The sequence below is a fragment of the Alosa sapidissima genome, chromosome 21 (genome assembly GCF_018492685.1).
Source record: "Alosa sapidissima isolate fAloSap1 chromosome 21, fAloSap1.pri, whole genome shotgun sequence".
NCBI classification, from domain to species: Eukaryota; Metazoa; Chordata; class Actinopteri; order Clupeiformes; family Clupeidae; genus Alosa; species Alosa sapidissima.
The window spans coordinates 31096612-31117909 of record NC_055977.1 but is presented as its reverse complement, the minus strand read 5'-3'; the positions used below and the strand labels follow the sequence as shown (position 1 = coordinate 31117909).

At 39.0% G+C, this 21298-nt stretch overlaps 1 protein-coding gene across 1 annotated transcript in view; it reads left to right on the top strand.

The window, feature by feature from the left end:
• ammecr1 (AMMECR nuclear protein 1) overlaps positions 1–18943 on the top strand; it is an 85544-nt gene extending 66601 nt beyond the window's left edge. Inside the window, exons 5-7 of the mRNA XM_042076140.1 lie at positions 5045–5135; positions 5214–5310; positions 14592–18943. Coding sequence (XP_041932074.1) covers positions 5045–5135; positions 5214–5310; positions 14592–14706 — 303 coding nt within the window. The 3' untranslated portion in view covers positions 14707–18943. The remainder of the gene's footprint in view (positions 1–5044; positions 5136–5213; positions 5311–14591) is intronic.
• The last annotated feature ends 2355 nt before the right edge of the window (positions 18944–21298 follow it).

Here is a 21298-nt window from a genome sequence, read left to right as displayed (position 1 = left end):
CTGTGAATATCTCGAAAACCGTAGGGTTTAGGAGGACCATTTTTTTTTGTATGTTGATCTCAAGGGGCCATGTCAACCCATTCCATAACCACTCATTTCATGTATAGCGCCACCTAGTTAAACACAAAAAAGTAAAAATGAGGTGGTGTAATTGAAGGTATCTGTGACCTAATATAGTCAAAACTGCACGAAATTGGAAGTGTAGGATCATTATGACACCCTCTGTATGCACGCCAAGTTTTGTGGAATTCCGTTCATGGGGGGCCACACAATAAATTAATTTATGTTACTATTCACCAACTGGCCTGTAGGTGGCCGGAGACAGTTTTCTGTGAATATCTCGAGAACCGTAGGGCCTAGGAGGTCCACCTTTTTTTTGTATGTTGGTCTTAAGGGGGCATGTCAACCCATCCCATTACCACTTATTTCATGTATAGCGCCACCTAGTTAAAAATTAAAAAGCAAAAAATTAGGTGTTTTCATCTCAATATCTCTGGCTGACAAGGTCAAAACTGCACGAAATTAAAAGTGTAGGATCATTATGACACCCTCTGAATGCATGCCAAGTTTTGTGTACTTTCGTTCATGGGGGGCCTTACAATAAAATAATATATGTGTACATTTAGTGACGTACACCAACAAGGATTCCCGGGACACTGAAAGACCGGGGTACACAAAACTTGGTGGGCATGTACCCCCACATGGATAGCATGGAACCGTCATTTTTCGTTTTCATCTGCAGCCCCCCCGCTGGACTGGACCCCCGAAAGGAGGGTAGGGCAGACACAGTTCTCTGTGAATCTTTTATGGTATGTTGGTCTCAAGGGCCCACATCAACCTGGCTCATAATCACTCATTTGTGATTTGCCCCCCCGGTAAAAAATTTAAATCAGTAGGATTAAAAGAAAGCCAAAATAAATATTCATCATCATCATCATGGCTGCATTTTCAGTATTGGCGAGAAGTAGTCGTTTGTCCACTAGATGGCGCATCGTTGCAGTGAGACGTAATTTTGTTGGAAGTTAAAAGTGGGTTGGAAAAAAACAATGGACGCTTCATACAAGGACTGTAATTTACCGCAGCGAACATCTAATAAGGATAGGACGATGTTCACATGAAGTGTAATTCCCATTTCTTCTTGAAGCCGAAATAAATCTGAGGATGTTTATCGGACATGCTTGGTTTTTACTGCAGGTACGTTAATCTTGTAATATCAATAAGGACCTAGGTAATGTTACCGTTAGCGTTGGTTGAGTGATGGAGGCATTTGATTTATTGCATTTGTAGAAAACTATAAATGCGGTTATACCAAGCAAATGTATAGCAGCACTGTTTGTATCTTTCGACTGTCATTTATTGCACGTGCTACAAAATCATTCTGTGCAATGGAAGATTTACCAACGTTACACCGGTCTGATACAGTTTTGCCTATACATGCGTGAGACTGAGATGCCTGTTTATTTTGTTTTAAGTGCGTGCAGGGTGTGAGAGGGGAATCGATGTGCTTTGATTACAGCTTGGTAGTTGTAGTCTGTGAAATTAAAAAGCACGTGTGTGTGAAGTATCCAAACAATGACACCTTCATTTCATTATGGCTGCTTTAGCAAAACACCTTAAGCTACTGTGTAGTGGGTCCCATTTAGAAGTGGCTACTTCATTCGCGCTTTCCTTGACTCATGGAGCTGCGTGAATGTTATTACAACTTTTCGCCACGATATGACAGTTTAAGTCTGCTTGATACTGTAAGGCGTAAGCCATTGGTTTCCAAAGGAGATTTTATTTGTGTCGCCAGCATAGCCTATTGACAATTTATGTTGTAAATAGGCCTACCTTATAATCCTACCTGTAGCTTAGGGAAGCTAACAGCTTTCTATTAGGATCTAGTTTGTTAGTTACCGTTTTGTCATAACTCCCTGATGCATTTTTGCATTTAGAATAGCCAGAGCGTGTATATCTCAATCGGAAAATTAAACAATATCGGGTGCCTATGGACTAGGCTGGGTGAACCCAGCCTGATCTGCCCGCTATTTATTTTTTGATTTCTTAAAAGATTGAGCTTGGTCTGATGAAAGCCAGACTAGCCATGGACCTCAGTTAAACAATGCAAGGGAACATGAATCAGCCTATATTTGCACGAACAATAACGGACAAAAGCTCTTCAACTTTGGCCCGTTAAAATGTGTATGAACAGTCTAGCGACGCATTTCATCAAGGCCCATTTGGACATGTCAGTTATTTGCACCACTGGTTAGATGTAAAACAGCATTTCGTCTCAGACTAGGCTACTGTTACTTAATTTGTGCATTAACAATAACGTTTCAGACTACTGTTACTTAATTTGTGCATTGACAATAAAGTATTACATGAACTAAAGATGACTAAAATCTTATGTAAGAAGAAGAAACATTCACAAAAAATCCATCCATCCAAAAATGACCTTTGTTTTTGATAGCTGTTGAAAACGGCATGGAACTGACAGAGATGTTTTTGTTTAAAAATACATTAAAATAAATAAATAAATAAATAACATTATGCTGATACCTTTTGCTTTTCCCAAATACAATGTAGCCTACAGGTGTAAGTGACCTTTCATCAATCCAGTTGCAATGGATGAACTGTGATGAACTGCCCTACTTGTGATTGTTTAGAGATTTTAAAGGTTTTATAACAATTCTACATCTTCTTTGGCTATTCTACAATCTATTCACCTTTTCAGCACCAGTAGGGTACTTTCTGTGCAGCCGCACACACACACTCAGGCATGCCAAACAAGCATACACAAAAGTTTCAAGAGTGGGGGATGGAGTAAAATATGGAGACAAATTGAAGTGTGATTTATTTTCGCGGAACGGATGTACAGGACTGAGCGGCGGTCATATTTTGTACCGCTATGCGGTACATCTAGTTTGATTTCATATCATAGCTATGCAGATGACACACAAATTTACTTAGCTCTGTCACCAAACGGCTATGGTCCTCTTGAATCTATGTGTCAGTGTATAGAACAAATCAACACCTGGATGTCTCAATTTTCTTCAGCTGAACAAAGAATAAACTGAAGTAATTATATTTGGTAAAAAGGAGGAAAGACTTAGGGTTGCCACTCTCCTTGACACAAAAGGGTTGGAGGCAAAGGATACTGTTAAAAATCTTGGTGTATTAATTGACTGATCTAAATTTCAACAGCCACATGAAAGCGATAACTAAATCAGCTTTTTACCACCTCAAAAATATTGCCAAACTCAGAGGGCTGATGTCAAAACATGACTTAGAAAAACTCATTCATGCATTTATCTCCAGCAGGGTTGATTTACTGCAATGGACTGTTAACAGGCCTACCTAAAAAAGACTGTTAAACAGCTTCAGGTGATACAAAATGCAGCAGCTAGGATTCTAACAAAAACTAAAAGAACTGACCACATTACTCCAATTCTTAAGTCCTTGCACTGGCTTCCAGTAAGTCACAGAATTGATTTTAAAGCACTATTGCTTGTTTATAAATCAGTAAATGGAGCAGGACCTAAATACCTGTCAGACATGCTTCAGCAGTGTACACCTTCTCGTCCTCTCAGGTCCCAGGTGAAAAACCTGCTAGTAAAACCTACTGTTAGAACTAAACATGGTGAAGCAGCTTTTAGCTGCTATGCGGCTCGGCTGTGGAACCAACTTTCGAATGACATCAAAAAGGCCCCAACTGTAGCCAGTTTTAAATCTAGACTTAAAGGAGAATTCCGGTGTGATATTGACCTAAAGTGTATTGAAACATGATACTGAGTGTGAACGTATGTCTCATAGCCCATCTCGGCTTGTCCCCTGCACTCCAAAATCTGGCGCTAGTTAGCCGATGCTACCAACAGCTTTTTCAATAGTGGTGCTTCGGCATCGGGCTAGCCATGCAAATAAATCACTGTTTTACACCCATTTACGAGGCTCAATGTATCTCCACACTTCATTGGTAGACTTCCGAGGGCCCTGACATTTAAAACGAGACATTGAGAACTTTGAAAAAGCACTGGTAGTTTACTTACAAGACGATTTATACAGACAGTATCTTCACGAAGTTTAGCGTTTGCAGCCATCTTGAATTTAGTCACGATAAGTCGAGCAACGAGTAAGAATGAACAGGTATGATAAGGGATCAGATTCCAAAAATAATTCAGTGGAAATGCATGGATTCCAGTTGCTGCTACTGGAAGAAACTGGAATCCATGCATTTCCACTGAATTATTTTGAAAAAGCTGTTGGTAGCATCGGCTAACTAGCGCCAGATTTTGGAGTGCAGGGGACAAGCCAAGATGGGCTGTGAGACATACGTTCACACTCGGTATCATGTTTCAATACACTTTAGGTCAATATCACACCGGAATTCTCCTTTAAGACCAAACTGTTATCAGATGCTTTCTGCTAACTGTGCCGAGTTACAAATTCTGAATCTGCCTTGATAATTATTCTACCTTGTCTTTTATTACTTTTTTACTACTTTTGCCTTTGTTTTTGCTGACTAATTATTCTTTATTTTTAAATGATTTTACCTTGTGTTTTATGTTTTCTTTTTATTATGATCTTTACCTTTTAACTATTCTTTGACTATATTGCCCTTCTATACTTTTATTTGTTATTATTGTTTGGTTTTGTTTATGTAAAGCACATTGAATGACCTCTGTATGCGCTATATAAATAAACTTGACTTGACTTGACTGCAGCTAGAGGAAAATACATCAAGGCATGTTTTCAAGCACAAAATATTTTGAACTTGACTTGTCTACCAGAATTCATGGATATTGATACTCATTTGGAATATCTCAGGCAAAAATATATGCAATATCTTTTATTTTAGCTTTTAAATTATGAATACCATCTCATACACAAATCCAATTAACCTGTATCCCGTTGAATTTTTGCAGCCAATGCATGTCCAGATCATGGGACAGAAATTTATACAATGTTCCTCTATCCCCACCCAGCAATAGCTTGGTGAAACTAAGTCTTTCTGCACCATCCTACAATTCTGCACCATCCTACAATGACACATTCTTCCTTACAGGTTGGTGTGCATGGCATTAGGATAGAATTTTTCAATGAAAAAGGATCAAAACGCACAGCCACCTATCTTCCGGAGGTTGCAAAAGAACAAGGTAAGTAAACCTTTTATTTTTTTCTTTAAATGTGCATTTCTCTCCTGTTTAACATATATATTTTTTCTCTCTGTTCAGGATGGGACCACATTCAGACCATAGATTCCTTACTTCGCAAGGGAGGTTATAAAGCTCCCATCACAAATGACTTCAGGAAGAGCATTAAATTGACCAGGTAAGAGAAGCTTATTGTATTCCAGTTCAGTATTTGCTAATTCTGAAGACAATTTTGTTATACAAATTCAGCCCATTTTTCTGAATGACCTTTCAAGCAAGCAAAGGCTCCCCCTGCCCTTAGGGGACTGAATGATTGAACAGATGGTATTCAAATGCAAATTTTTCCAATGCCGCTACTTTTTTCCACAGTTAAGTATAAGTATATATACTCTTTTGATCCCGTGAGGGAAATTTGGTCTCTGCATTTAACCCAATCCGTGAATTAGTGAAACACAGCACACAGTGAGGTGAAGCACACACTAATCCCGGCGCAGTGAGCTGCCTGCAACCACAGCGGCGCTCGGGAAGCAGTGAGTGGTTAGGTGCCTTGCTCAAGGGCACTTCAGCTGTGGCCCACTGGTCGGGGCTCGAACCGGCAACCCTCCGGTTACAAGTCCAGAGTGCTAACCAGTGGGCCACGGCTGCCCACTGGTTACAGCTTAAAGTAACAAGAAGTGGCTAGAAGTTAATTTTTAGCTCCCTCACAAGTAAGGATTGCATGATGACACTTTTTTTGTGCCCGATGAAGATGCCTTAACCTTGAGTATCTGCAGATACTCTCTTTTTCCCTTTTATGAAACAACCAAGCTGTCTGGATTCCTGTCAGAGAGGCAGCTAATGGTTTAGTAAGAATTTTCAACAAATTATGGCTCAGCCTTAATTGATTAGATTAGATTAGATTCAACTTTGTCATTTAGCAGACTACAGAGCTAATGAAATGCAGTTGACATCCAACCAGAAGTACAAAGAAGCATTAAATACCAAGTGCAAGTAGAGTATGGTTGTGAATGCAATAGAGATTAAAGGGATATTCCACCTTTTGGTGAATTACACTCATTTCCCTCCTCCCCTTGAGTTAAACAATTGATTTTTACTTTCTCCAGTTCATCCAGCCGTTCTGAGTCTGGCGATACCACTTTTAGCTCCAGCCTAGCATAGATCATTGAATCGAATTAGTCCATTAGCATCTCGCCTGCTAGCATCACGTTTAAAAGTGACTAAGATTTCCAAACAAGAACAGACAAGTTTTAAATAGGAAAATTACCGGAAATCTTAGTCACTTTTAAACGTGGTGCTAGCATGAAAAATGGCATGTCCAAAATTATTCATACCCTTTTTAAATAATCAATGGAAACATCTTTATTTGCCATGAAAGCTCTCGAAATGCTTTTTATAATACCTACCAAGCCTCTCCAATGTCTCCACAATGATTGTAGACTGCACCTTTTTAGCAGCAATCTGAGTTTTGAGGCAGGAACAACTTTTTGCCATCACTTTGGCCTTGTGCCAACTTTTTTGACTGATTGAGGTCTGGACTCTGCCTGGGCCTCTCTAAAATGTTGACATTGTTCTCTGTTAACCATTTCTTGCCTTGTTTGGCTGGATGTTTTGGATCATTGTATGGTTTAATGTTCCAATGATTTTCCTCCAAAATCTCAGTGTAGCCTCTTGCTTTAGTGTTACTGTTTACTTGAGAAGGTCACCAGGTCCCCCGGGTTGAAAAACATTGAAAGTGAGATGCACGCTGTCCCCTCTGCAACGCGTTCGCCCCGTTTCAGAGCTATTCTAGGGCCGTGACTGTGGTAAACAAACTATCCTAATAGAAAACTGATAGATTTCCTGGTTAAATGGTATAAGCTAGGCCTAATTACACAACATACATTGTGCTGGCGACCAAAATAAAATCTTTGGGAACCAATGCAATACCCAATAATTACGTTTCTAATCATTGCTATTTCTCTTACCAGTTGCCAGTGTCCATCTTTAAAGAAATCTGGAAGCTTGGCACATTTGGCAACATCCTCCTCCAATGCCTTCCTTTCTTTTTTTACCTGGCCTTCTTTTTTTCAGTCCCTCTTGGCCTCTTTATACCATCCATCTTCCCTGACGCTTATCGCTACGGTAGGGCCAGCCCGGCTATTTGTAGGCCTTTCTGAGAGAACGTTTTGGAAAAGACAGGCTATATGGACCCAACCAATTCTTTGGGAGGGGAGAACTCCCTCAGATGGTAGGCTACAACCCATGCAGAGGCTGTGGTGTCAGACATAGATTGAGGAACGTGAGTAGCCTACTTTAAAGCGATGGTTCGGAGTAATTTCACCCTAGGGTCCTTTGCACCATGACCCTGAGCCAAACACCCTCCCAGAACCCGTTTTCCCTTGGTACCATTCAGGGCATTATTAGTGGGGTAATTTACGAGTTAAAAGTTGGTCCCATTACGCCTGCAGAAAGTCATTAGTTTCTGACAGCGCTACTCGACCAGGGTTCGACCAAGGGAAAACAGGTTCTGGGAGGGTGTTTTACTCCGAACCATCGCTTTAAGAGAAGATAGACTAATGTGACATATGTTTTTTTTCTTGACCGGCCCAAAAGTGAAGCGGCCCACCGGGAATTCTCCCGATTACCCACCCCAGGCCTGACAGACAGACTAGATGCACAATTGGGGGTAAATACGTAAATTCCATGCATTTTAAATGTCCAATAGCACACCACTAACATTTTAGTCTCGTCTCGTTAACGAAAACTAAACCTACATTTCCTCATAGTTTTTATTATCAAAGATCTATTTTTAGCTCGTCAACGTCTCGTCTTATTCATGGAAAAAAGGTCGTTAACAATTCTTTTTTTTGTCATATTTTTCAAATTAACACTGCAAAAAAGTGAGTCGTTCCTGACTTAAAACCCAGATTGCTGTTAAAAAAGTGTGGTCTAGAATCATTGTGGAGACATGGTGAGGCTTGGTAGATATTATAAGAACCATTTTGAGAGTTGTGAATGCAAATAAAGATGTTTCCATTGATTATTTAAAAAGGGTATGAATAATTTTGGACACAAAAAAGATAAACGGTTCTTTTTTTTTTATTTCATGTTTCTCCCACATTGTCTTACAAACTTTTGGCATGTGATGGTGTCATTTTTAGTCAGAATAAATATGTTGATAAAGAGAAAATCAGCATTAAAGCAATATTTGCCAGGGGTATGAATTATTTTGTTCTTAACTGTGTATATGTATCGTAAGTTTAAATGTTTTTTTTGAAATTCCAAGAATTCTTGCTTAGCCCACTTGCTGTACAACTTTATAGAATGAAAGTAGCCAACTCCGCTGCTCACAAAGTTGAGATCAAAAACAAACTTTTCACAGTCTAAAGGCCTGTCCACACCAGATATGACATGAAATTCCGGTGCGAAAATGCGAAATTTGCGCAGTGTGTACACACTGAGTCTGATGTGATTATTTTTAATATTTCGCATTCTATTTCTTGCTCGCGTCACACAGATTCACGCAGCAACTTTCAGTAGGCTATAGCCTATTGGCTTCTGAGTGAATTGTGGAGTTGTTTATAGTTAAATGTAGCCAAGAAAGAGATGCCAAGTTTTGGGTAAGCTATGCCCGCTATAAGAGAGAACAGGGAGAGCTCATAAAATCATTGAGATTTAAAGTAGATTAGTTCATTCATGGAGTGCATTTTGGTTTGAGAGGTGCTGGGGAAATGAAAGCTTATCCTTCCCATCCCTTGTCTATGCTAGTTGAGCTATTATGATATAGGCCAGTGCAGTCGAATCACGGAACACAATTGGTTGGTCCCACCAGTGCACCCATCCACCCCACTTCACAACACACACACACAACCACCCTTTGCTCCCGCATATTGGACACAAGTTCTGCAATTTGGGCGGACTGTTGTAACAACTTGTAGAGTAGACCTAATTAAAATGTTGCATGCCAAGATGTTGTATGCCTACACGCCACAAAAATGGCATAGACTATATTATGTGCAACTCACGAAACCACGTCAAAAGTCATGTTAATCTGCTAAGGAGCAGAGGGCATAGCCTAACATCAGAGACTGATATAGAAATGAGTATTGCAATTTTAACCACTGCTGCAACAAGTGGTTAACATTGATCAGCTTGCAATGGTAATGGTCAACACACAGCAAAAACTAATAAACAATACTAGTTACTATCTTACCTTTTATAAGGTCCATAGAGTTTAGCCTACAGAGTTACACATTATTTCAGTTGTAAAGCATAAAGCAACGTTAACGCATGCCAGGGCATCAGCCTGCGGTGAGACTTCTCTTGCGCTTGGCAACCTGAGCCAAAATTTAAAATGGTGGGAACCCTGGACATAAAGCAGGGTTCCCTGCGGATCCTTAAAAAGTCTTAAAAAAAGTCTTAAAAACAACTTTCAGGTTTTAAGGCTTAAACAAGTCTTAAATTGTCTGGGATTTCTTGAATTTTCGAAAGGGAGGTATTAAATTTGCGTACAGGACCGCCAGCGAGTGCAAGAGAGCAAGTGAAATGTCTCCATCCCGTTTCGTGTATTTAAAACGCAATTGTAAGTGACTATAAGGCTACGGGAGGAAGTGTAGTGGTTGCAGAGTGAAGATATTTTTCACAGGTGTGGTTAAAGGTGTGAAAACGGTAATAATACAGTATGTACAAATATGCCTGACGTTTTCTTTGTGTAGCCGAGGCCTGAGATACACAGGTAGCTTACGTGAGCGGGAGAAAGAGTTGGTATGCCAGTTAGCGATAGGTTGGCCATACGTTCGAATTTAGGCCGGACATATAGATTTTAAAATCCCTGTCGCAGCCTCAAGCCGGACGCTCATTTGTCCTCCTTTTTGGAGTTGCGCTGGGTATCTAGAATCTTTGCTCGGAAGCAGCATCGTTTCACAAACTATAGACGCGAAGGCTGCTGGTCAAATTATGCGCAGTGCTTCTGTCACTCGTCTGATAATTTGCTGCGCAATTTATGAAGGAACCACGGACTGACAGAAAAAGAAAACAAACGTTTTCGCAATCAGGAGGAAATACTGTTCATGTTAAGTTGATCTGTTTGCATCTTTCCAGCGTGTGTTGCTGGCCTAGCCTAGGGAAGAAAATATCTGTAAGTTATAATACCTGTAATATCTGTCAGCAGCTTGCTTGCCAGCGTTTCCCAGTAGGCCTACTTCACAAAAGTTGTGAAATATAACTGCATATTTTTGGAATGTCGGCGACTGGCTACATAAAAAAAAAAAAAAAAAACGTGCGTTCATAATATCTGCGTGCTTGAGGTGAAACCAGCAGTTTTCAGCAGGATCATGTGAGGAGGACCTGTCTCTTAATTTAAAACAAGTCAATGGTTTACAATGTTTCAGTCAAGCTTTGGTTGGTTTAGATACAACTGGTATGCAAAATGTAAAGTAGTGGATTAACTTTAATTTGCTGTGCTGCATATGGGACAATAGATGCACATAGTAAATTATATAAAGTAGGCCTATTAAAATATTCAAATAGCTTATTCTAACTTTTCTAAAATATTGAGGGGAATCCAGTCCAGTGCACATGTCTTTGGCAAGTAGCCTAGGCTACTACAGACACAGGTGAAGAACAGTCAGCTTCAGCCAGTAAGCACAACCAAATAGGTACAGCCAGCTTCAAAAGCAAGCAGCCCAAACCCTAAAATTGGGCATTTATAGCTGTGAAGGTAATTCACACACAGTTATTTTTCTTTCGTCAAAATATATTTGGTAACTTCTGTAGACATCCAAAATGGGGTGGGGGTTACAATTAGTAGGAAAAAAAACTATTGCATAAAACAGTTTTAAGTTGTCGTATGTATCTTTTTGCCGTGGTATAGTCTTAATTTTTTCATTTAGATGTCTTGAAAAGGTCTTAAAAGTCTTTAAATTTGCACTTGGAAAATGTGTAGATACCCTGTAAAGCCGTTGTCAGCAGCATAGCCTATATTAAAAGTATGATGGGCTATATTATCATGCACTGCATCCTATGGGTTCAAATGCCTAAATGGCCTATTCTAGACTAACGTGATGCACAACTTCCATTTCCGTGAATGAATGTAATTTTTTTCATACACATCTGTGCAGCGAGAAGTTCTCTGTTCACTGATTTCATTCTTTTTTCAGTTGTGTGCGAAATGATGGGAAGGTGGTAAGAAGTGTCTGTGGTAGTTCGCACTATTGAACACCTGGTAGAGTGTGACGTAACATAAACTCTGTGACTTTGGCATATAGGCCTATTAACGAGACTATGGGCAGCAAGATCAGCTTTTTCTGCTTATCGTTCTACTTGTGACATCAATGGAACCCGGCAAAATGATCAACCCGGCTGATTTGAGCTCTTTTTCGCATGCAAAATTTCACATCAAAAGACTGTTCCGAAAGTTTTAGTTTCTAGTATTGAATTTTGTCCTCGGTGTACAGGCTAATTAGAAAACATGTGTTTAATAACCTGCGTAATTTCGTTTGAATAATTCTTCCGAAAAATTGGATTTGGTGTGGACAAGCCTTAAGATGAGACACGGAAGGTGAAAACATTGCTTTTGCATTTGCACTGGTCAATGTTGATATTTTGGGATAGTTTGTTACCTTAGGATGCATTCTTTCACACTACTACAACAACAAAGTCCGATTTACACATTTAGGTGTTTACTTCATTACATTTTGTCTAATCGCGCCTGTATATTTCTCCTAATTTCACCAAAAGTTAGCACTCTAACACACGCACTACCGCGACCTTCATCCGAAACATATCATGTGTAGTACCGTTGGAACGCTCTGTTTTTCCTGCATGACGCTGTGCAATCCAAATATGGACACTTCGTATCAGCCTTAGTGATTGCTGAGAACAGAATCTCATTGGCTGTGTTTCAAGGCTGTTTTCTCAAAATGAGTTTCCTCTCACACTCTGAGAAATCTCCACTTCAGAAGCACTTACATACACCAAACTTTCCATTCCAAACTTTCTCACGATTGGCATGGGGTACTTTCCATAAGATCATCTCTCAATGCAAATCAAACCAGATATTATATTAGGCTAACTGAAATACAACCATCTTAATCTCTAGGTATGTTGAAGGGTATGTGATTTGGGCTATTTTAATTCCAAAGGCCACGGAACTTTATCAGGATGTATAGTACACTGGATCCATGAAATAACTGGCCTTTAAAAATATAAATCTGCCTGCTTTTATGGGAATATAACATAGGGGTATGAATACTTATGCACCCTGTATTTTAATGAACAACATTTATTTATTTATGATAGGGGTGTAAATATTAATCGAAATTTGTATCGATGCATCGATTATGCAGCAGACGATTCAATGCATCGATGCGTCCGCAAGAGTATCGATTAATGTGTTTATTTTGCCGCCTGTTTGTTCACCTATCTATTTTCAGCATCGGCTCCGACCTTTCTTTTTCTGTCTATGGCTCCGATGTAAGCGCACTACCTACTCCTAAGCTGCGGGTGGCGCTAACCTCATTATTGTCTTCTACTTCACTTATACTTCACACCACTTCAGACGCATTCGTTACTTACATTTCACACATTATTGTTTTGTTGAGTCTGACTTTCAAGGGTGATGGTACCGTATGAAGCAGTGGTAAGAGATGTTGCCGTTTGCAAAGAGAAAGACTGTCAGTGTAAGAGAAGATACTGCGGCTACGTCAAATCTATCCGCACACCTGAAAAGGCGCTATGGTATTGAAGGCGAGAGCACAGGCTTCCAAGCCTGCCACATCACTGACAAGGTTTTTCACTCAAAAGTTGTCGCACTTTGCAAGGCCATTGCATTTTTTTTTTATATGCAAAGACATGAGGCTGTATTGTGTCGCAGAGAACGAAGGCTTTAGATACCTGCTCCTACATTCCGAACTTTTGTTGATTTATTTTATACAAGGTGGCTTCTTAGCATTTGAAAAAGATACAATGGAACAGACACTGTGCAGGAAGCTGCAAGTGTGTTATTGAAAATCATGCCTTCTGCCCGCTTCTTTTTGAAAAAGCGCCAATGAATTGAAATATGTATGTTTGATTCTTTTGCTAAAATAAACCACGGAGCAGCAACCATTAAACAAAATTGTAAAGAGAAAAAATGACTTAATTACCTCGCAATTGCTCTTATTGGAAAAGGTATAAACACCCTTGTGGAATCACTGAGGATTAACTAATGTGACATTTTCTTGAAGAGAAGCTAGTTGGATGATGGGAAATTGATGCTGCGCTCTGGTGCAACAAAAACTCACCGTATGCTACTGGTCACACAACATGAAACGTGGCGATTTTTCAAGCGAATAAACAGGAGAACTACAATGTGTGGCGCAATAGCACTTGGGAGTACTTCGACCTAGCGTAGTAATATTAATTAACACCTAATTGTAGATCCTATCCACCAGAGAGTTCAGCCGACCCCTCCCCCTCCGAGGCACACACACACAGTCATTTCCGTAAATAGAGACAACCTGCCGTGCTAGCGTTAGTTTGAGCTGACTTAGCAAAGTAGCAGGTAGTGGTAAAGTAGATTGTGAACAATCATGGTTATAACATGCATTGTGAAGGGTTGTGATAACAAGCAGAAGTATTATAGTGATTTCAGGTTTCATAAAATTCCGCTTCGACGCAAACGGCGGAAAGCATGGCTGGGATCTACAATTAGGTGTTAATTAATATTACTACGCTAGGTCGAAGTACTCCCAAGTGCTATTGCGCCACACATTGTAGTTCTCCTGTACGCTGTAATGTTACAGCTTGTCAATTACTTCTACCTGTGCAAGTGGATAACATTAGACAAATGTGAACATTACCATTAACACATTTGCTCATTCAGTCCCATTGGATTATGAAATGCATTTTCCAAGACTGAGAAGAAAAAATATCAGTTACATTTAATATTACAAAAAAGCATATGAGGAAACTAAAAACTCCGACCAGCGTAGTTAACTTATTTATTAGCTATCCAGTATGCCTAGGCTATCTAGAAAATTATTTCTGAGGACAATGTTTCCCACAGAATTGAATTCTATTTGTGGTGGCAGGTTTGCAGAATTAACTTGAATGCAACAGTTTTTAACAAATTAGCACAGAGTGGTTATGATGCTAACTAGATTTAAGCACAAATTTTAGTACAACCTGGAAAATCATTGTGTGGTGGTCAATGTTGATATTGTGGTGGGCTGCCACAAATAAGTATGGGAAACACTGGAGGAACTGCAAAGTGTGCTTGCTCAGGTGCAGTTCACTGATCTGTGACAGTTTAGTTTTGCTTTCAATAAAATCCAATATGGTGGAAGATCCAATATGGTGGAAGATCCAGTGCTGAAACATGAAAAGGATGCTCATCAGAAGGGACTAGTTTAGTAGTCGCGGAGGTGAGAGTCCAGTCTAATATAATAGGTTTTTGTTAAACCATGGTTATGTCCACCTTCTCTTTTTTCCTCCATGCAGGTATCGTAGTGAAAAGATGACTATGAGCTACGCAGAATATATTGCTCATCGCCAACACCATCACTACCAGAATGGCATTGGGCACCCTCTTCCACCCTACAACCATTATTCCTGACACCGAGCCGCATGACCAGTCACTGGACCTCTCAGCAGACCTCTTCCCAGGAGAGCCCGCCCCCTCATGGTCTAGCTATCTTTACTACTGTACCATTTTATGATGATAGTTTCCGTTGCTGTGCAGACCATCTTTTTGATGGCTCATGGCAACGGGGTTGGCAAATTAAGTCTAATATTGATTTACTAAAGAAGCAAAAATTCCTATTTTTCCTTTCATGTATTTTAGTTTTTGCAGCATATATTTCCGTTACCCTTTTGTGAATTAAAGGAGGAGAAAGTGGAGAAATAATGACCCCTTATCAGGTTTAGATTTTGTGAATGGAGGTGATAGCCCCAAATTTTGATTAGTTTTATTCTGGGTATGCAAAATGTAAGTATTTGTTCTTCTTTTATTTTATTTTATTTTGTTCTCTTTAAACTTTTTTTCTCCCCGAGTGTTGCCATGTGTGTCGGGTACATGTAAACATTCATGATCTATAACCCAAGTTTTTTTCTCCTGAAATCAGTGGACCATCATGAATTTTGGTGGGTTTTAATGGTTGTGGATGTGTTTCAGTTGTTTGCCTCATGACCTCTTGTATACCGTGTAGTTATTATACAAGGGTCTGCTTCTCTTTGTTTAGTTTTTGGAAAGCTTTGACTATTATTAAAGTACTGAAAATTGGCTAAGATACTTCCCAACATTATAATTCTGGATATTAGACGCTATTGTTCTTCACTTGACTGAATTATCTTAAGCTGAGTTGTATCGCTCCCCTTTTGTGCAAGTTTTTGAGGATTGTTTTTTTTTTTCTGAATATAAATTCAAACCACAGGGACATGCCATAGAAAAGACTATAAGCCATATTAATTTTCTTACTGCATGCAGAGTAGGTTCTGGGTGTCTTTTTTCCCCCTTCAGTTTTGACATCTAGGCACCACTCTGTTTACCTGAATTTTTTGGCTAATGGCTGTGTAGTCAAGGTTTTTCCCTTGAAGGCAAAGCTGGTATTTCTGATTGTATCTGCCATTTACTATGAGTCTTATCCTTGCGTGACATTTGTTGGTTATGTTAGCAGTCTTGGTTTGGGTCACATTTTGTGACGGTTTTGTAAAGTCTTGATATATTGTGGTTGTAGCCTCTCGAGTACACCATCATGGTGTGAATAATGTTTACATCTATCTACAAAAACAAATAAACTGTAACATACTATTTAACGAGTGAATATTTAGAGAAAATCATTTTAAGAACACTCACAATAGACCAATGGGGCTGGTAAAGAGAAGATAATTTTTCAGACTTAAAGGTTGTATTTAATGGCTTTTGTTCACATGATTCACAAGTTGCAGCTATGTGTGTTGCAGTTTGGTGCAATCATGTGAGGCCACACAAGTGATTTATGAACTCCTTTTTATCTTTTTAAACCCAGGTAAAGTGCTTTGCACTTTGCTGTTGCAGTGCGGGGGTGGGGGGTGGGGGCTGGGGCTGCAGGCTTGTCTGAGAAAATCACAGGATTAGTACTACTTTAATGTCCAAGAATAATCTTGTAAGTCATACTGTGTTGTGACACCCCCCCCCCCCCACACACACACACACATAAGTACTTATCGGTACTGTTTTCTGGAGAAGAAACTGACATTTTTAGAGGTGCTCAATTGTGATGAGGCTTCTACATGTCACTATAAGGACATTGTTGTTTCCTCCATTGTGCACAATATTAAGGGCTTTTGGTGTTCCATCCACAGTTACCCTATTACTCCCAGAGATGACCCTGATTTCAGTTGTGTTGCCTTAAAAATGAATTACTTGACACACATGAACCAGTAAATTGGCAGCCCGACTTTACCTCTTCTCTCTATATTTTTAAGATTTCCAGGCATAGATCACCATTTTCCACACATTGAAATGATACACTTGATTGTTTTGACCGTTTTTTTTTTTTTCTGATATTATGCCCAGCAGCGTTAGCTCAATTTTTTCATTTCCGTAGATATGGGAGATGTTCGAGCCAGCTTTAGTATATCGAAATACAATAATTTTTATTACGCTGTAATGCCATTTGGGAATTGTGACTTGGAGGCTGCTAAAATAGCTCAAATTTCACATTTTGTGGTGTTTGTTGTATGTCATCTAAGTCATGTAAATGCCTTTTTTTCTGGTCCTCTGATGAGTACAATACAAACTGAATACTTTCTTTGCTGCTGCAAAGTCTAGTGAGTTATGTATGTGCATACAGGAGTAAATGTATTCACATATGCAATACTTTTCTGTTGCATGTATGAACATGAACATCTGTTCATCCATGGCATATTGTGCTGCTAGACACTAAATAAGAGAAACAAAAGGAACATAAAATGGTGCTATTAGGCCTCATTTTGGGGCGGTCAAAATAAACATGACTGGTCATGCGGACTCACCGATCATATCAATAGATCATTATTGATTCTTCATATGCACACACATTTTGCAGGGGTTTTTTTGTTTCACACCAGTGTAACCAAGATTAAATACAATGAACCTGCAGGTTTGAAAGGACATGGAGTCACAAGTCTAACCCATGCTCATCACCATCCCTTTTTCATGGCTTGGGGGTAGAGGACATATGCCATTCATCTAGTGTGTTAGAGTACCCCCCCCCCCCCCCCCCCCCCCCACACACACACACACACACACACACACACACACACACACACCCCAACCACATGACAATAAAATGTTTGTCACGTTAGTTTGCTTTCTGCAACCCCTCCTGCTTTAACATTTTATCACAACTATTCTCACAGGACAAATACTATGCAAAAAGCTAGATTATGTGTGTAGAACATTATTATTTGGAACTATGGTTACTGCTCCACTGCCTAGTACATGTACCTCCCATGACAGGCTATTTTCAGTTCAGTGCATGTTTAGATTTGTTTACACTCCATTTGGGACTTCAAGCAAAATGCTTAACGGAAATGTTAACATATTTGTAGGCTACAGTAATAGTACGCTCCCTTTTTTGCCCAGTAAAAAAAAAATATTTCATTGGCATTTCCCTGGACTGGGATCAGTTGAAAAGGAACTGTAACTTCCTTTAAGAAAATATACGTATTTGGATTAGTGTCCCCCCCCCCCACATACAAACACACACACACACACCCCACCATGCTACTGTTCCCTCCAGTACAGTATCCATTTGGAAATGTGTAGGCTCACTTCACCTTTGTTCACCTGAACCAAAGACGCCTCCAGCCATGTCCAAATGCTGCTCTTCAGACCTGCCACCTTGTCCTTCCAAGCACTCCTGCAAGAAAATGTCTATTTTTGTCTTCTTTTTTTACCAATTTTGTACAATTTCTAATGTGTTTGTCTTTATTTTCATTTTATTTCATTTTTTTTCCTTTTCAGTTTGCAAACTCTGTTAAATAAAATATTGTTATCTGGAAGTACCTTGACCAGACATACGGTCAATGTAATGCTTTTTCAGTGTTTTTGTTTATTTTTGTGTTTAAATACCCCATAGCGTGCCTCTTAGAATTTTTTTTTTTTTTTTTCTTAATGTGTTTTCCTAAAGACCAGCAGTTATACTTTATACAAAAGAAACATTCATCTTTATTTTTTAATGCCATCAAAATAAAAAGCCTCTTTTCTTTACTCTGGACCCAGTAGCTGCACCAGTATACAATCGCACTGATAGATGAACAGTAGTAGAATAGTAGAAATGACTGATAATGACACAATGAATATGAACAGTAACATGTTTAATGAAAACAATTTGTAGAAAAAAAAACACTGTAAAAAGGAGGAAAAAAGACAACATGACTGTTTTATACATCATAAAAAAAAAAACTTTTTGAAAATATTTTGGATCTAGTTTCTAAATTATTTTAGTGGTTTTCTATTTGCAACGTAGAAATGCTGATTATGGAATGCTCCATGTACTAAATGGATTGCTTGAATTGGGGTTGTCAGGTATAGCCTTGTATACCCATAGTTTTCTTTTTGGTTTTCTCTCCGAGCTGTTAGTAATGGATGACAAATGACCTGTTGATTATCCTCCCCTTCCCCAGCTGTTGGTGTGGTGACCGTTGAATTGGGCATTTAATGTAATAGTATGGAACAAATTACCGGATCCTAAATGGGGGGGGGGGGGGCACTGGTGGGGATGAATTCTCATGCTTGGATGGGGGCGTATGTGACTATGGCAATGATGTAGTTTTAAATACTATTGTTACCTTTCAACTCATTTATTCAATAAAAAAATAAACAATGAGTTGTGAGATTTTCATTTGTGTGGATCACTTGTCAGCTATTGCTATTAAATTAATTGGATCTGAGCTTGCTTTTCATTGAGAACTATATGTTGGAAGTAAGGTGTTTTTATGCATTAGAAGTAGAAAATCTGTGTTGCCGTACATCACAGTTCCTCTTGTAGATATGCCCTTCATTGATATTCACATCTTGTTCAATCAATGTGACCTTAAACCTGTTAGATTCCGCCGATCACAATAGTGACTTTAAAGAATGTTTTCAGTTTGAGGCTCTAAAATGTTAATCGATGCATCAATAATTTCCCAACAAAGTCGTTAATGGTCTTCATGAAACATATGCAGCGTCATAAATTACATAAGTAAGTGATAACATGAGTTACAACCATGTTCAAAGGGGAAAGCCGGTGGAAAATGGATTTTGGATATGCTTAACATGATAACGAGTTTGAAAGTTTGTTCGGTGCAAAAACAGCTGCTATCCGATGCATTCTAAACAAGCCTGTTTTTAGCCAATGCTTCCAAAATGCTAACACTGGTAGCAAGGGGCATTTTTCCTGGTAAAAAGGTCGCTAATTTTAAACCAAACTCCATAGTTAAATTACTCTCAAAGTAAAACGGTATAAGACTAACAACAGTGGTTGAATGACCACTCATTCTCTCAGACGAGCTTATAGGAGAGCAGAGCGAAAATGAAAAAAGATCTCCCATTTTTAGAACTTCTCCAAAGATTTGACCAATCTCTCTTAAAACAGCATTACTCTGAGCCGTATCATTCTCCCAGCTATCTGAGGTTGTTTCTCATATGAATTCCACCTTGTGCCACGTAGATGTTTTAGCTTCATGCCTTTTCAAGAAATCGGTCCTCTTGTGTTGACTATAATTAACATTGGTCCATCTCCAAGTTAGCATTTATCGCCAAGATCTTTGAAAAGGTTGTCGTCCTCTCAGGTTTCCTTATTTGAACTTTCAACATCTTTGACAAATACTATGGAGTAGTTTTAGATCACTCCATACTGAATCTGCCCTATGAAAGTTCATAATCACACCCTATTACAAAGCATTATGTAATAGCACCGAATTATGTAATAACTTGACAAAATATAATACATTTCCGTCATTAGGTAATAACTGCCACAATAATCTGCCACATTTTGTAATAAACTGATTAAACACAAGCTGTATTACATTTTACTGCATGATGTAATAAGGTATTACATTATGGTTGTTGCAAAGAAAAATGTATGTAAATGTAATATGGTGCATTAGCCTACGTAATAACCAACCAAAATTTACGTGACTGCATAGCTCCGAATGAAGAAATCTGTGTATTACAGAAAACACAGTGAATGTTATTTTAAATTCCTCTGTCCTCAACTGTTCCTACACTCTGCACTCCATCAGTTTCTCGACTTACGCAGCCTGACTTTTTTTAGGAAGATCTCCTATTCATTTGGTACTCAAATTATGTTTGAACTGCTTGATTAACTTTGTTGACGCTGACTGATGGAACATTGAGCCCTGGAGGAAAAATGTTTGTTAAGAAGTTTTTGTATCATTTAATGAGTGTCAGGGATTTTCCTGTAACCTATTACGCACCACAGAGCGTATGGCAACTTACTTTAAACTACCTCAGTGTAAAGTGATATACTCAGTCATTTGTGTTTCATTAAGATAAAATTCTTTTTTTAAGTTACAGTGTAACAAAGCCACTTCCATTGTAACGTGACTAATCTGAATCTTTTATTTTTAAATTTAGAGATTCAGTTGTCTCTGGGGTGCCAGGCAAGAGGCCTATTTGCTGCCAATTCAAATGTAGTCACAGTTAGAGCGAAACTATCACACAAATCAAACACAAACACGTTTCAAATCATATATTGTGATAGTTTAAATTAAACCAAAAATATTCATTCACAACTTAAATAATCGATATCCCTCCATACAATCAAAAATAAAATGCTATTTAAACAAAAAGGGAAAGTATGAAAGAGTCTGAGTCACTGAAGGAAAGTGAGTTGTGGAATATGTTGAATTAGTTGTATATTGGTGGAAGGGAAACGTGCTCAGGATCCGCGCTGCTTCATAGTAATTCCTCAAAGGGATTAATCCACAAGGGTACGATCCAGAGGAATCCAATGTATATCCAGTGTGAAATCTCGCTTTAAAATGCTCCCGCCATGTCTCACATGCCCTCGGTAACAACTTTCTCCGATAAAGCTTCCTGGTAATTAGCGCTCTCTCCCCGCAGGTTAGGCCCAGCAGCCTTTTATCGTCAGCTGACTGTGTGACGTTAACAACCCCAATTGCGTTTAAGCAACCCGGTTGGATAAGCCTAAAGTAATATATACATTTTTATTATA